Source organism: Octopus sinensis, linkage group LG8, assembly GCF_006345805.1.
Source record: "Octopus sinensis linkage group LG8, ASM634580v1, whole genome shotgun sequence".
In the NCBI taxonomy this organism is placed as follows: domain Eukaryota; kingdom Metazoa; phylum Mollusca; class Cephalopoda; order Octopoda; family Octopodidae; genus Octopus; species Octopus sinensis.
Genome location: NC_043004.1, coordinates 86,304,162 through 86,321,661, shown reverse-complemented (window position 1 = coordinate 86,321,661; position 17,500 = coordinate 86,304,162). Strand labels below are relative to the sequence as shown.

The following is a 17,500-nucleotide window of genomic DNA, read 5'->3' as shown; positions in this document are numbered from 1 at the left end:
ATTCTTCAACAATGATGACGGACGCCATCACATCATCGATGCTTTTTCTCTGCCTTCGTCATCATCATCGTCGTCTTTCTACTTCACGTCGTCGTTATCTTCGTCGCCATCATCACTAAGAACGATGTTGTCTCAAGTCCACTACAGTCGCCACCACCACCGTCGCCTTTCAACACCGTCGACCTCCACAAGATGTACATAGCAACCTCGCGGAACTTTAGCTTTCCCGCTGTTCGTGCATAGCGCGCCAAGAATTAACAGCCCAGCACTATCTACGAGATTTCTTCTGTACCCAGTTAACCTGTCACAGCATCGAAGCTACAACCGCTACACATTGTGTTCAACCGGCATCTGCATTTGTGATTTCAACATTCTGTTACAGAACGAACTGCTATTGTGCATCAGGCTATTACAGACTGGTAAATTAACTCCATTGTCTGGAATAGCCATGAGAGACATTTTTTCTATGCGCTGTATTTTTATTTTTGCTCGCATTTCACCTTGTATGTATTTTTTGTCGCACACACGTACACACACATAAATGCTATCTCACACATACATACGTCACACATGCTTTTCTCGCTTGTTTTTTCCATGCTAAATTTGCCTTTTGTGGACACACCTCATTTCTATAGACCCTAGGGGTCACGTATACATAGAGAGGGTTGTTTGTCCATTATAACGCGCCGGCATGCCATACTTTTGTTCCTGTACGAACGAGGCATATAATCGCTCAACCACTGGCATATTCATTGCTGTTTTTCGGTCTGGCAAGCACTATTGCATTTCATGCGCCTTTGCTTCGCACGTGTATTGCCTTGTTTTTTGCAACACGTTTGCGTTAGCTTAATTCTTTTCCCGACTCATAGAATGTCGGATGTTCACATGCGCTGCGCCATGTATAGGCGTAATTTCTCCCTGTTGGACCCCTGTTGGTCACGTAATTAACAGAGAAAATTATCTGTGTCGCGCATCACACCAGCATGCTTGCACTTTTGCCTTTTGTGTTACTAGCGATCTATCTGTCGATTCCATTTCCTCTCCTGCAGCAATTGACTTAACTGCTATTTCGCAGGATCAACCACCTTTAGAGAAGTTGGATTTTAATTTCGCCTAGGTTCATTAACTGTGAGTTTGCTTTCCCTCCGCTCCTTTTAGCGGAAGGCTCTATACTTTGTGACGTATCCACTTTCACGCATGCACCTTTGAATTTTGCTCATTTTGAGTATTTTTTCCTTTAGTAAATTTCTTGTGTATGATATAAATTTTGCCATTTTATTATATTGTGTGCTATTTGGTTATCTTGTGTCCACCTTGAGTTTTGCAGTCACTACAATAAGTTTCCTTCGTGCGTACGCACTAGAGGGGAGCCTTGTAGTGATCCTATAACGGTGCGCGCGCGCGCACCGTCCATTTTCTATTTCGCGCGTGCGAGTGTTAGTGCCTTCACCAAGGCACAGAAAGGAAGGGCCCTCTCGCGCATGCGCGAACCACCGGAAGCACGACCCTTTTGCCTACGTGGTAGTTAGCCAAGGCAAGGGGGTCGTAGAACGTTTGACCGCTAGCAGCAGCAGCCAACGACTTGAGACAGCAGCGACTGAAGGCGACGGTCACGTATATTTGTTCTCCGTCCGGACTTGATTCTAGCAGCACCATACCAAAAGGCCTTTAACCAAATTGTTGCAGACCAACATCGTCTCCATTGTTCGCCGCCATCTTTGACCAGTGTCGTTTTGCATTTGAACACTTTCTTATTTTACAGAGATAAGGTTCAGCACGACACATTTATACCAAAGGGATACCAGATAACCACTTATTGTTACTGTTACCACATTAGAGAATAAAGTAGTATATATATTATTTACGTCTGCGTCTTGTTGTTTCTGACTGGTAGAATTCTGGATTATTAAAGCAACGAATAGTGATTGCTTTCTTGTACCCCGAAAGTACAAGAGAAGTTATATTCACACTCACAAGTTCGTTACATAGCATTCCATAGGTGACCCCTTAGAAGAAACAAGCACTACAACCTAGCTTTTCAACTTTCAATATACCGCGAATATGCTAACCAAATTGTCTCTGAGAATCTTTTTGCCCTCTCTGTCGTGGTAGCCTCTTTCGAACCGTCACCACTTGTCGTCGATACGTTGGCGATCGCTGGCAGAGACGTTAGCACGCCGGGCGAAATGCTTCGCTGTATTTCGCCCGTCGCCACGTTCTGAGTTCAAATTCCAGTACGTAACGGCAGACGAAATACGGCTATGCATTTCGCCCGGCGTACTAACGTTTCCGCCAGCTCGCTGCCTTGTACAGGACCAAATATTGCAACAGCTTGGGTTTCAAGGACCCACAAATCTCCAATATTCTTACAAAAAACCTTAGAGATAAACAAGAGTTCCAGAGGCAGGAAACGCAAATGAGGGTAGTAACACCAAACTCCTTCATTCGCCAAATTCCACATATCAAAGGAGGTTTCAAGTAATGAAAGTGTAGCAAAACTAACAGCGGTGCTCCTGCATGGACACAGCTATTGAGCTAAAACTAGTAAATGAATATAAGAATGAAGCAAAAACAAAAACCAAAGGAAAAAATGCGATTTTTTTCTTCTTCAAACTATCCTTTTTTACTAATTTCACCTTTCTGCTCACTCTTGCATAATGTGAACACATACACATTGCACACACATCGACATGCATGCATTCACATAAATTTAACATGACCATAGGCACACAGTACAGGCACCCGGATATCTAGCAGACACGCAATCATTGCTAGTAGTGTACATAAAATTCATTACGGATAGAAAATGCCAGACAACTTTTGGTTCAGAAGCTTGGTAATAGTTGAACTGGGTCACTATTTCAACGCACTGCTAAGCGTTGCACCGACTCATATGCGTAAATGCACATGACTATGTACGAGTCTCTTACTCGCTCGCTCGCCCAAATGTAAATGGAGATGGTGATTTGATATGAATAACGTAACTGAGTCTCGCAGACACTTCCACTGCCACGCAATCAAAAACGTGACACATGGCAGAACAACTGATGTGACAGACTGGGACGAGCTGTGTAAAATACAGAAGTGGTTATTTCGTCGACAAGTAGTCAGCAAGCAACCACCAAACGGACAACATGGACTAAGCTGGGAAGAAAGCCTTCAACACAAACTTCTTCAACGATTCGAACAGCAAAGACAACTGACAAGCACATACAGCATACACATGTGTCTACAATTGGGCACAAGAAAGCGAGTTTTCTGGGGCAGACGTTGTTAAAATAGATTTTAACGATGAGAAGCACCAGATGGTTTTTAAAATAGTACTCCTCTTCCATAATCATATACCATGCCGAATGTCTCAGCCGAATTAAAAGATGCGACGATATAGACCACTTCCATATCATTTCGTGACACAAAACACATCCAACGTCGCGACGTACATTTAGCAAACTTTAAAAACTTTTACACGACCACGACAAATTACAAGGATGCGAGATGAGAATAGTAAAAATTGACTCCCCAGCAGGCTTCGGTGAATACTTACAAAAATACTCGGTAATAGCTGTAATCATATACGCAGGAATTCGCAGAGACAACTCCTGATGCTCACAGACAAAGCAACATATTCGTATAAACCGAAAGACGAACACATAAACAAACAAAATATGTATGCAAAAAAACAACGATTCCGTACGATGAAAGATAGTTTTAGTTCATAAAAATATTGATGAGCATATGCAATAACACAGACCTTGGAGATATCATGAATTTCTCAGTACAGCAGGAAAGGATAAATACAGAGCTGTATCGGACGCTATCTACATGAAGACACCTTAACTATTGTTTCTCACAACCGATATGGTCACAAATACGAACCCCACCCCACAAACTTCGTCAATTTATACATCAAATCGGAAACCGTTACTGAGAGAATGACGTCTACCTAGGCATCTACGAGAAACGGTGTTCCTTCCAAAATATCATTCCACAGGATTTAGCTTAAGACTTGTTTAACGTACGTCATAAGATATAACCGAAACAGAGTTCGCTATATATATTATAGGTGTACCAAATAGTTATGTCCTCCATTCGATCAGAAATAGCCCCATGAATGGCAGCGGAATGATGTGCCAAGCGTCGTACAATTTCACTTCCGGCACCTGCGTCGACAAAATACTCATATTTCCTGGTGAAATGTGGTTTACGCCGAAGAATATCGAAGAGGCAGAGTGTGTCTTAAAAGAAATTGAAACATAAAACATAATTCAGAGAGAATAATGCCAAAAAAAAAACAAAACCCACTGTAACATGGACCTTTGCCAAAAAACACTATAACATGGACCTTTGTCAAAGAAAAGTGAGAAAAGCCAAAAAATGGGAAGCAGATTGAAACCGAAAGAAGATGGAAACAAAAGGTGTAGAAGAAATTTTACGGGGACACAAAAGCCGAAACCGATTCGGAGAAGAGGTGGCTATGGATGTGGAAACCGATTCGGAGAAGAGGTGGCTATGGATGTGGAAAAGTGATCTTAAACTAGAAACAGAATCTTTAATAATGTCAACCCCCCCCCTGTAACATGGACCCTTGGAATCGTGTGCCCCAAGTTGGAACAGAAAGAACTAATCTCATTGATGTAGATCACCATATGGAGAGACAGCAGCGACGATTACGACCAAATTACATTCTCTACCAATAAATACGATATGCCGAAGCAACATAAGAGACGCCACATCATGAAGAAAAAGGAAATTATAATCTATAAACAATTCACAAGAAGAAATCCCAACCTGCAGAAGTAAACTCCAAAGACAAAATGGGAGGAGAAAGAGGCAATCTAAGAGGAAGGTATAAACAACCATAACTGCGGACGCGCGTTTCTTTGGAAGACAGCGACTGGGAATTAGATATCACACAACACGGACAATCATGTAAAAACATGGCCTAGAAAATTAAACAGTGTGTAATTTCATATTGTTGTTATCGTCTTGTTTTCAATTATTTTCGACTTGCTTGTTTACGCATTTTCAACTTTTACTAATATCATCGAACGGCGGTGTTATGAGGGATCATGTTTATACTATTTTTCTGATATTTTGAATTACAAAAGCTGCTGTTGCTGCTGCTGCTGCTGCTGCTGTTGTTGTTGTTGTTGTTGCTGTTAGTATTTTAAGTTGGTGAGCTGGCAGAATCATTAGCATACCTGACAAAATGCTTTGCGGTATTTCGTACGTCTCTATGTTCTGAGTTCAAATTCCACTGAGGTTGACTTAACCTTTCTTTCTTTCAGAGTCGATAAAATAAGTAGTCAATGTAATCGACTTAACCACTCCCTTAAAATTTCTGGCCTCGTGCCAAAATTTGAAACCATTGTCGTTCCACTTTGTTGATGATGTAACACAGGCGCCAGCTTTCCACAACGAGTGGACTGGGGTAAGGTGCTATCCCTGTCCACTTTTCTAAGTATTCTAAGTACTTTTTCTAAGTACTTTTCTAAGTATTCTAGCAGTTCCAAGGAGTGTTGTTTTCTGTAAGTGCTCCACCCTGATATTGTCCCCGATTAAAAAAAAAAAATTGTTTTCAGTTGTGGTGCTCACATTACAAAGCACCCCGACAAAAATTGGGTGGAATATCTCAGTGGACACCTCAATAAAATGTAAGCGCAACAGACCTGATATAATGATTTGGGATAGAGAAGAGAAACTGTGCACAGTTGTGGAAATTAACTGCCCAGCGGATGTTAACATAAAGCTGAACATCAGTGAAAAAGAGAACACCTATGCTGAACTATTGAAAAATCTGCAGTTACTCTATCCAGATTACAAGTTCAGGTTCATGCTCGTAATTTTTGGAGCGCTGGGATATGTAACACACTGCCTAAATACCAATCTTGAGAAATTAGACTTCTCAAAACCAGAAAGGAAAAAGCTAATTCGAAGACTGCACATCCAATCCATCACTGGAACTGTAAAGATCTGTAAAACTTTCCAGAAGTTTATCATTTAAATATATATGAGCATGTCTAGATATGCAACAATATGCATGAAAATGCATACATAAAACAAACAAATCTGCACATTCATACATACATACATACATACATACATACATACATACATACTATTTGTCTTCTTTTCTTGCTCACTTCACTGTGTCCCTGTCATTTTTTCTCGACCCTCCTTAATTCTTCTGTCCCTCTGCTTCAACTTCTCTCTCTTCTCTTCCCACGTGACCGGCGTTCGGCCAAGCCTGCTCTTTCTTTTGGTCTGGCCGTTGTCCGTGCAACATCGATATTCCTCCCTGTGTTTGTGAAATCTTCTATCCCTGCCGTAAGGCTTCATTTCCACACACGCCAGCTTAATTTAATTCGTCCTTAGTCGAAAGACACCTGTTGTTATGTCCTGTTATTATTTTTATTGTATTTGTGTAACATTGTCCGTTTTTTTCGTCTTTGTTTTTGTATTCATTCGCTGCTTTCTTCCAAGGGATCTAATGCTCTTAGCTTAGTTTTTCCTTAAGGCTGGCCAGATTTGAGCAATCTCAAGTATAATCAGCCGAAATTGCCAAGATAATCTGGTATTTGACTGAGGAAAGAAAACTTCGAATGACCCGTCCTTGTTTTCTTTGTATCGTCTATCTGGATGTTTTGTTGTCCCATTTTTGTATTACTTAACGGTCGGGATATTTTGCATTCTTGTCCCATTTTGTATTTTTTATATGCTTATATATTTATACATACATGCATACATACATACATACATACATACATACATACATACATACATGCATGCATGGATACATACATACATACATACATACATACGTACTTACATACATACATACAGACAGACAGACAGACAGGAAGACAGACAGACATAAGTATGTACTGACACATATACACACATACACACGTACGTACATGGTTTTGTAATAAGAACGCGTATTTGTTACCCTTGTTTGATGAATGTTGCCCATAAACGTATCAAATAGCGGGACATCATTCGGTCCCTGTTATCGTAACGGAAGTTAGCGTGTCCTCCTAATGGTGCGCCAATCAAGTAGAAGAGTTCGGAGCCGTGAAGGATTGCTGTAATAATAGAGAAGAACAAGAATAATAAGGTATGTCTCATGTTAAACATTGTTGTAATTAGGTTAGTGTTGTTTATACATACATGCATACATACATAAATACATACATACATGCATACATACATACATGCATACACACACACACACACACACACCACACACACACACACACACACACACATATATATGCATACATGTTTATATCTTATATGTATACATAATATATGTATGTACGTATATATATATATATATATTATATATATATATATATATAATATATATATATATATATACGCAGATATATATACATATGCATACACACACATACAAATAAAAATATTCATATCCGATACGTGTATAACTACGTATGTATATTAATATACTCATATATATAAATATACATATCTCTCGGTTTCTGTACACACACACACACACACACATACAATTGCAGCGTGGAAGGTGTTTATAAGCCATCTAAGAAACACACAAAAACCGTTAGATTCGCTTCAACATTTAAATCTAATTTGTCAAAATATTTTCGTCGCTTTGAGACCGCGACCTGTTCACTGACAAAACTTAGTGCTGCATCTCGTTGAAGTGAATCTAACGGTTTTTGTATGTTTCTTAGATGGCTTATAAACACCTTCCACGCTGCAATTGTTTTCGTTCCAGCACACGATCTCAGATCCAGTCACTCGCTATGCAAGTAGATCTCCGTAATATATATATATATATATATATATATAATTATTACATTATATAAAAGGGCTTAGTAAAATAAATTACTTTGCCGCATACTGACTCATTAGAAATAGCAGCTAAAAAACTTTTTTAAAACTATTTCTAATACTTAAAGAAAACCCTCTCTATATGTGTTTGCTCAATTCAACTCACGCAAATATGGGGGTAGAGACATTAACAAAATCAGTGCAAAGGTTATTTGAGAACGTACGTTTCAAGATTAGTCAACACGACACTTCTATCATCAGCTCAGAACTCCCTGGTTTAGATTTGAAACACTGAAAGTAGGAGCATACCCTTTCGGCCTCCTCTCGCTTCCGAAGATCTGCTATTTCTAATGAGTTCAGTATGCGGCAAAGTAATTTATTTTACTAAGCCCTTTATATAATGTAATATTTGAATTCGCCTTAAATGGTCCCTGCATACTGAACACTTGGTGAAATTATTAATTAATAATTTTACCCTCAATTGTTGAAATATATATATATATATATATAAAGGGGCTAAAGACCCCCTTCGGTAATGAATGACCAGGGATTGCACTAGAATTTACCCTCCTAGAGACAAGTCCGGGCAAGGTGTTATGGAAGGCCAGAGTCGCCAATGCATACCAGTCTCCCTCTCCACGCCACCAGTGTTATCAAGAAAGACAAAGGACGATACAGCTTGGCACCAGTGACGTCAGACAGCAACTCATTTCTACAGCTGAGTGAACTGGAGCAACGTGAATAAAGTGCCTTGCGCGAGAACACAACCGCAGCCGGTACGGGATTCGAGCTCACAACCTCACGATCGTAAGCTCGACGCTCTAACCACTGAGCCATGTGCCTTCACTATATATATATATATATATATATATATATATATATATATATATATTATATATATATATATATAATATATATATATATATATATATATATATCTTATTATATATGTATATATATATATATATATATATATATATATAATTATATATATATATATATATATATATATTATGTATATATAATATATATGTATATGTATATGTATATGTATGTATATATATATGTATTTTTTTTTGTTTTTGTTTTTCCAGTTTCAGCTCTTGAGCTGTGGCCATGCTGGGGCACCGCCATTGTGGTGAAAGAGTACAGCAGGGATCACCACCCCCTGCCGGAGCCTCGTAGAGCTTTTAGGTGTTTTCGCTCAATAAACACACACAACGCCCGGTCTGAGAATCGAAACCGCGATCCTGCGACCGCGAGTCCGCTGCCTAACCACTAGGCCATTGCGCCTCTACATATGTATATTCTTTTTTTTTTTTTCCGATTAGATTTATTATTATTATTACTAATATTGTTGTTATACATACATACAAGCATATGTAATGATAATAATAATGGGTGATGTAAACACATGAACAAATTTAGAACAAAACAAAAGCACAACAACAAAAACAAAATACAAATTACAAGAATGTATATAACCAGAAGATACAAATATTACAGGCATTACAGGCATCCCCCCACACACACACTAAATAAACATAGACGCACATAGAGATATAAGCATGCGCAAATGAAGACATACAATAGAAATACAAAATGGCTGACGGTTAGTAAGGAGAGACACAAGTAAGTGAGAAGAAAACAAAGGACCACTGATGCGGTCACAGGAGTGTGACGAAAGAACTTTGGCCGTAATAAGATTAAGATTAATGTAAAAAATAAATATCACTGAAGCAAAATAACACCAAATATATAGTGCGTGTGTTTTTATTGGCTAAACTGGCAATATGACCATTCCGAAATATATATATATATATATATATATATAATATATATATATACTAATATGCATATATATGTATATATAAGCGTACATTTATATATATGCATATATATACATGTATGTGCATATAGTATGCACACACGTATATATATGTATATGTATATGTGATCTATTAAACTGTCTGTGTGTCTATCTATATAATAGATGTACTCTGACGATCCGTCCATGGGGCTAAGCCCATTGTGTATGCAAAACCATTGGTCTCTCTATGACCGGACATAGACTTAACTTCATATCTATCTATCTATCTATCTATCTATCTATCTACCTATCTATCTATCTATCTATCTATCTATCTATCTATCTATCTATCTATCTATCTATCTATCTCTATCTATCTATCTATCTATCTATCAATCTATCTATATAGCACTGATAAACTAGTATTTTTCATCAAGTATATGTCAAGATGTACTTAGTGTAGTTTTAATGCTGATTTCAAATATATAATCAGTTTTTTGACATCACGTACAGTTTTCTAGATTGAGAAGGTTATTTTGGTTTTAGCCCATGCATTTTATAGAAATTCCGATTAATGACATATATGCATGTATTTCATTTACATCATGGGAACATGCCTTTAAAATATACTACATTATACATTACTGCATAGTTGAGATGCAATATTTCATCATCTTAAATTAACCAATCAAGTATTTCAACAAATTGTTCAGTCATTATTGGTCTGCAGAAATATTTCATTATCTCAAATTCAATATAAGTATAACCATTTGTATCTATTTCCTTACTTGTTTTACAGTGTTAACAATGTCAAGACAGTGTAGAAATCGTCCTGACGTGTTTTGTTATGTCTGGGGACAATTTATTGTGAAAGCTCAAAAAACGTACAATAACACCAGAAATCAAGATTTATAAGCTATACTTTGACTGTCCTCTTGGAGATCAGGACAAGTTATGGGCACCACATTTTATCTGCTCTCAGGTTGCTCAAATGGTTTACGTGACTGGTTCCATAAGAAGAAGTCCATGCCTTTTGAAAACCATTCCAGTGATCCGGAGGGAACCAAAAGATCATTTTAATGACTGCTATTTTTGCAAAATAAATGTCAGAGGATTTTCTATGAAGATTAATCACAAAACTGTATATACTAATTTGGATTCTGCAATGAAACCTGTGTCTCACAATGGAAGTCTGCCAATTCCAGTTCTACCAGATGGTGGTATTGAAACATCAGATGATGATGCTGACTCACGTTAGTGCTGCAGAAGAAGATTACGTGGCTGATGACGATGACTTTGAACCTCAGAAATTTTTCCAAGCTGAACTGAATGACCTTGTCAGAGACCTATCCCTCTCAAAAAATAAAGCAGAACTGTTGGCATCAAGTCTGAAGGAGAAGTATCTGCTATAACTTATTTTCGGCAGAGAATTGTGGTTCTACAAACGAGTTTTTCAGTTGAAGGCCCGCTTTGCTTTTGCAGTAACATCGATGAACTTTTCGAATGTTTTTCACAAAATCATGATTTTGGAGTGTGGCGTTTGTTTATTGACTCTTCAAAACGAAATTTAAAAGCTGTACTTCTCCATAATGGTAATTTGAAGCCCTCCATTCCTATTGCACACTCCGTTCTTCTTCATGAATCATATGAGAATATGGAATTTTAGTTCATGTCATTGCCTATGAAAGATACTCATGGAAAATATGTGGAGATTTAAAAGTCATTGGAATGTTAATGGGAATGCAGTCAGGTTTCCCAAAATACTGTTGTTTCTTGTGTCTACGGGATAGTCGGGCAACTGACAGACGTTATTCGGAATCAAACTGGCAGACAAGAATATCATACCAGCCAGGACTAAGTAGCATCAAGAATACACCTCTTGAAGATCCATGTAATGTCCTATTGCCTCATTTTCACATAAAGCTTGAACTGATGAAACAGTTTGTACAGACACAAGGGAAGAGAAATACCAAAGGTTTTGCGTATATTGTAGAAAAGTTTCCCAAAATCAGCACAGGCGAAGTTGAAAAAAGGTATCTTTGTCGGACCCCAAATTAGAGAAATACTCAAAGATGTTAACTTCAAGACAACACTGGATGAACTGGAACTGCCTGCCTAGAATGATTTCAGCTGGATCTGTGAGAATTTCTTGGGCAACAAAAAGGCAATGAACTACAAGGGTGGCATCAAGAATCTTCTGAAATGTTACTCAGCAATGGGTTGTCGCATGTCATTGAAAGTTCACTTCTTGGACGCCCATCTGGATTTCTTCACAGATAACCTTGGAGCAGTGTCTGATGAACATAGTGAAAGATTTCACCAGGACATTAGTGCTATGGAGAAACTGTACCAAGGCTTCTGGAATGACAACTGCTGGACACTTTACCGTGATCAACCAGATCAGAAACATCGCAGGAAATCCAAATCACAATGTTTCTAACTCTGTTGTTCTAACTTTGTTTCGTCTGACCCATTTTTTGTGTATTCACTCTTTACTAGTCATGATTTTTAACTAAAAAAACTCATTTACTTTCTAAAAATAATATGTCCTTATTTATTACGTTAATGATATCATATATACAAATATATAAATATTTGCTTGTATCTACAGAAAAACTTATACTTGCTACATACAACTGGAGTAAAGTTTTGAAATTAGCCTAAAAAAGTTGGTTTGCATTCCTGAGTATAATATATTTAAATTTGTTGACCAGTGTAATTAAGGATAAAATCAATTAATGATCTTATCAGTGGCCAGCATGTAATAAAAAACCATTTAGGTAAAAATTAATATAGATATATAATTCTATAGATATAATTATAATTAAGGGTACTGAGAAACAGCACCTAAATGACTCTAAAAACCACTTTCGGTGCGAATGGTCTTTTACACGGCGCCGAGTCTACAATCCTGTGTTTTTATATAAGCTTCAGCTTATGGCGATCAACGTGCAACGACTAAGGAAAATAGTCTAATAAAAGGGCATATGAGCCCCTCGATAGAAAAAAGAAGGCTTCTTATCCGCGTGGGAGTCGAACCCACATTTCTTTGTTAACGTGACTAAGTGTGTTACTTTTACACCAGCGAATCAGCCTCCCGTTTCTTTCAAATTTAAGAACTATAATAGTTCGTGTTTGTTTTTATGTTAACAAACTTTCTATATGCTTTCAGTGCGAATGTTTTTTTTTAAATACGGCGCCGAGCTTACAATCCTGTAAATAATATATATATGTAGTTTCAAGGTAATGGATTCTTAATTTCTCTTTCCACGCAACATAAAGCAATGAAAGAAATCACTTAATTTGTCTTATACTTTTAAGTACTAAATGGGGAAAAAACTTATTAAAAAGCAAAACAAAAGAAAACAAAAGGAAACAGACGAAGCCTGTTGAATAATAAATATTATTAGCAACGAAAATCAAAGAAAGAAAATGAAATCTTTTGACTGGAGCGAGTAACAATGTTCCTGAAAATAATTTTGCTTTCAGCTTTTGGACATTTTCAAGCATTTCTAACAAATAATTTGAATTACAGCAACAAAATGTTGTTGTATATACGACAGGGAGTTCAGTAGTGTTTTCGTTCACTGACTTCCACCGATAAGATCTTGGTATAAAACTCCTGTCCAAGTTACTGCATTGTGGGATCGAATCTAGAAGTCCGTGGTTGCGAAACACACAACTTTTCTATGCAACGACTTATGGTTGCATCTTATTATGTCTAGCTTTGCTCCTAGAGGGAAAAATATACGGGAAAATTTAGGAAAATACTTTCATCTTTTACTTACAAGTGAAATGGCTGAGTTCCGATATATACGAGAAATGGTAAAAGTAAACTGTGATGTTTCTGGCTTGGAGTGTATCAGCATTTACTTGCGTTGGAGCAGTTATATAATAATCTCCCATCAACTTGAAGAGAAAAATAGACGATATTATTAATAATTAATCATTTTCATTAATTAGAAAGGAAAAAGAAAACACATGCGTTCATTAGTTAGGGATTATTCTTAATAGATAAATTGCCCCATTTACCTCAGTTGTCTCCTTTTGGAATGACTTTAAACGGGATCCAGTTGTTGGATCCTGCTTTGCGAGATCCCAGGTCTTCTTTGACCCAGAGTAGTAGCACTTTTCAGGGCCCGTGCTATGCACACGAGTTAGGGTACGTTGAAATCATAGGATGCTGCATGGTGGGAGTGTACTATTTCGGCAAATTAACTTATCGAATAAATGATGAATATCCACTTGATGCTAAACAGTTGAACAGACAACAAACTGACAACGACCAGAATCAACCAGCTCAGTTAGCAAACTACTACTGTTAACATCTGTAGATGTGGTATGCGCAGACGAAATATTTCGGCTAGCGAAAGACCAACGTCACTGAATCTCAAGCCTTACTTTCATGCCACATCGCTCAATCGAGACGTTTGACACGGGGGTGCTGCAATTGGTCCGGCAAAGTCGCTTGATCGGATGATGGTTGTGATTTATGGTAATGATGATATCCTTTGGAAGAGTATAAAGTGATGTTATGGAGTGAGTATTAAACGATTGTCTCTTATCTTAAACTTCCAGGAACTTAAACGAAAATGCCTAATGAGTTCATGGTATGGGATAGGTCAATCGGCGCGTCGAAAAAATATACCTCGTTGACTTTTCAGAGTAACCTTACGAGGTAGATAGAATAAATACCCAACAGAGTACTGCGATTGATATAATTGACTAAAATTGCTAAAGATAGGGCCCCAGTATGGCCGCAGTCCAATGATTAAAATCAGACAAAGAATAAAAATATATAAGAAAGGACCCACCATATTTTGGTTCCCTTTTATCATTCATCTTTTTCTTGTTTCAGTCATTGGATGGCGGCCATGCTGGAGCACTACCTTGAAGGGTTTTAGCCGAACAAATCAACCCTAGTATTTTTTAAAAATCTGGTACTTATAAAATTGGCCTCTTTTGCTGATCTGCTAAGTTACGGGGATGTAAACAAACCAATATCGATTGTCGAGCGGTGTGTGTATGGTATGAGGGGCAAACATAAACATATTGACTCGCGGGTGCACGTGCATACGCACACATACACGTGTATATATTTATATGATGGGCTCCCGCAGTGTTTCCGTCTAATAAACTCACTCATGAGGCATTGAAGGGTATAGCGGGCTAGTTGATGACAAGTATACTTCTGCAAGGGCAGGGGATTTCTTTGTTCATGAGGTTTTTCGATCAGAGTTGACCTGGGGTTAAATACCACCACCACCACCACCACCACCACTACCAATGACGACAACAACAACCGCTGACTATTTGCTGAAACTTACCTCTGAAAACATTTGTAAGATGACAGTTTCATTGCCGGCTTCATAAGGCCAAGGAAGATAATGCTGAAGTACGGAACCTATCGAAACAGAAATTGGAGTGATATAATAAACAAGTATCGATAGTTCGATAAGTCTGAGTTAATTCTGCATTAGCACAGTTATTACATATCCTGGCAACACTCAAGTGAAAACAAGAACCCCACCCCCACAACAAAAAAACAAAACAAAACAAAAACAAATAATGAAGTACATATAGAGCCACAAAAAGATCGAACAAAAGTATAAAGTCAATGTATTTACACAATGAAGGAAATAAAGGGAAAACGATGTTTCGGACAGTGGTCCTTTATGAACTGAGAAGGAAGGGGGGAAAATAGAAGGAATAAACAACAACCCGAAACTGGTTTATATCACAGTTGAAGGATATTTGAATGGAAGATGGAAAGGGGAATAGAACAGAATTAGTGTTTTAAAGCAGAGAAGAGTGATAAAGAGCCTAATAAGAGCGGGGAAGTATGGTGAAGTGTGAATTACGTGAGAATGTGCATGTGCATGTGATAGTGGAAATAAATGCGTAGTGGCATGAATGATGTGAGATATTATTTGCATGGTAAGTGTCTGAACAAGGATATATATATATATATATATATATATATATATATATATATATATATATATATATATATATATATATATCTTATTATAAAAGGCAGATTTTATCTGCCTCCCTTTGGGAGTTATACAAATCTACAATATAGGATTTCTTCAATTACAATTTACCTAGCAGTTTTAAGAGTACAATGCATCGCGTCATGCCAGGTCCAGTTTTTAAAATTTAAACTCCAATTAAGCAAAATTTACAGAAAACTCACATTCTGGTGTGTGTGTCAAATGCTTTTCTTAGTCTGGTTTACACCACACGCAACGCACACACACAGTGGGCAACGAATAAAATGAAAGTAAATGTAATATTTGTTTCTGTCTATCATGCTGATAGATACATGAGTAAAATGTATGGGAAGCTAACAGATAACAGTGAGTGAAAATGTTCTTGGAAGAGAGTAAATTAGCGACAGTGATTTGAGGAAGACTAAACTGAAACTATGAAACAGTGTTTATGTATAACAGACGACACTTATATAAACCCTTTCGTTACCAAACCGCCCGAATTTACCTATTCATATTTAAATGAGAATATCAGAGTAAATCTCTTTAGTACATTCGTGAAAACACGTATTATACTTCGTAAACACTTCAAATACAGTTTTGTACAAAAATCGAAGTGTAATTTTAATTCCGTGAATTATGGGAGATTTTTTTCCGAAATTTGTTCCTATTGTGTTTTCAAAATTTGTAATTCTGACAAAAAATGGATACGAATTTCATTATATCAAGCAGCGAGTCAGAATTCGAAGGATTTTCTACTGAAGACCTTCATAAATCTAACTCTATGACTGAAAAAAAAAAGCATCTTTATATAAGAGTGAAGTTGTGTGTCTGTCCCCTTCGATTTACATTCGTAATTACTCCCACATTTTGCGGTGCAGTTTAACCAAAAGCGGGTATCTTATAGTCGTGATTCATATCGAGCCCTTCTGGGTATTAGCGCGCGTCTACGATGAGTCTACGATTTAAAAAAAATTTACCATCATATTTTTCCATTTTAATGCATTTTTTCGCTTTTATATAAGGGAAGTAACTCTCTAAAAATATCTACGATGTGTCAACGATTTAAAAAAAATTTACCTTAATTTTTTTTCAATTTTTAATGCATTTTTTTGCTATTTTTTGGCTATAACTCTCTAAAAATGCTTATATAGTTATTTCCCTTACAACCCGAGCAACGCCGGGCGATACTGCTAGTATATATATAAGGATAAGATCGTTATTTAAATATCGAACTTATCAAGTGGCCAGCATGGAAATAAAAAACCTTCAATGATAATTATTAAAATTATAATTTAGGGTATCTAAAAGATACCACCACGCAAAGCATTTCTTATGCAAAGTCAGAAATCCGGGATCTGGAATTATCCAGTAATTTTTTTGCTAGTTTATTTTGTCGTTTTGCCTTCTCTCCTGGTGCTGTATGAACTTTTATTGTGGTTTTAGAGTCAAGTTGTGGCTGCTATTTCCAGCGTGGTGGTATCTCTTAGATATCCTAAATTATATATATATATATATATCATGCACGAGGTATGTGTGTTGTTAGTTCGTGGGTTGGCTGCGATTTTTAGGCGCAAGAGAATATATTCTCTATGTGCCTGGTGTAAAAAAAAAAACATCTGAAAGTAAGCCGCAGTCAAGCGAGACAACTCACATAGGTCCCTTCTTGGAGCAACAGACATCGATGATTCGTCATCGTTTTTGACCTATCAATGCCACATATCAAACAAGGCCCGCTGCAAGCCATATCGCCGACTATGACTATATGCTAAATCGTTTAAACACCATCTGCTGGCATGCCCCGACGCTTCCTGCCACAGAAAAATTCAAATATGAATTAGAGGTAGCTGGAAGTATATACACAAAATCGAACACACATGCC

The 17,500-nt window shown here is 37.3% G+C and overlaps 1 protein-coding gene across 1 annotated transcript in view; it reads right to left on the bottom strand.

Moving 5' to 3' along the window:
* The window catches only part of LOC115214869 (acetylcholinesterase-like), a 24,683-nt gene that overhangs the window by 1,426 nt on the left and 5,757 nt on the right, over positions 1 to 17,500 (bottom strand). Inside the window, exons 3-5 of the mRNA XM_029783901.2 lie at positions 14,953 to 15,029; positions 13,414 to 13,534; positions 6,950 to 7,085 (exon numbers count right to left, since the gene is read on the bottom strand). Of these exons, the coding sequence (XP_029639761.2) occupies positions 6,950 to 7,085; positions 13,414 to 13,534; positions 14,953 to 15,029 (334 nt within the window). The remainder of the gene's footprint in view (positions 1 to 6,949; positions 7,086 to 13,413; positions 13,535 to 14,952; positions 15,030 to 17,500) is intronic.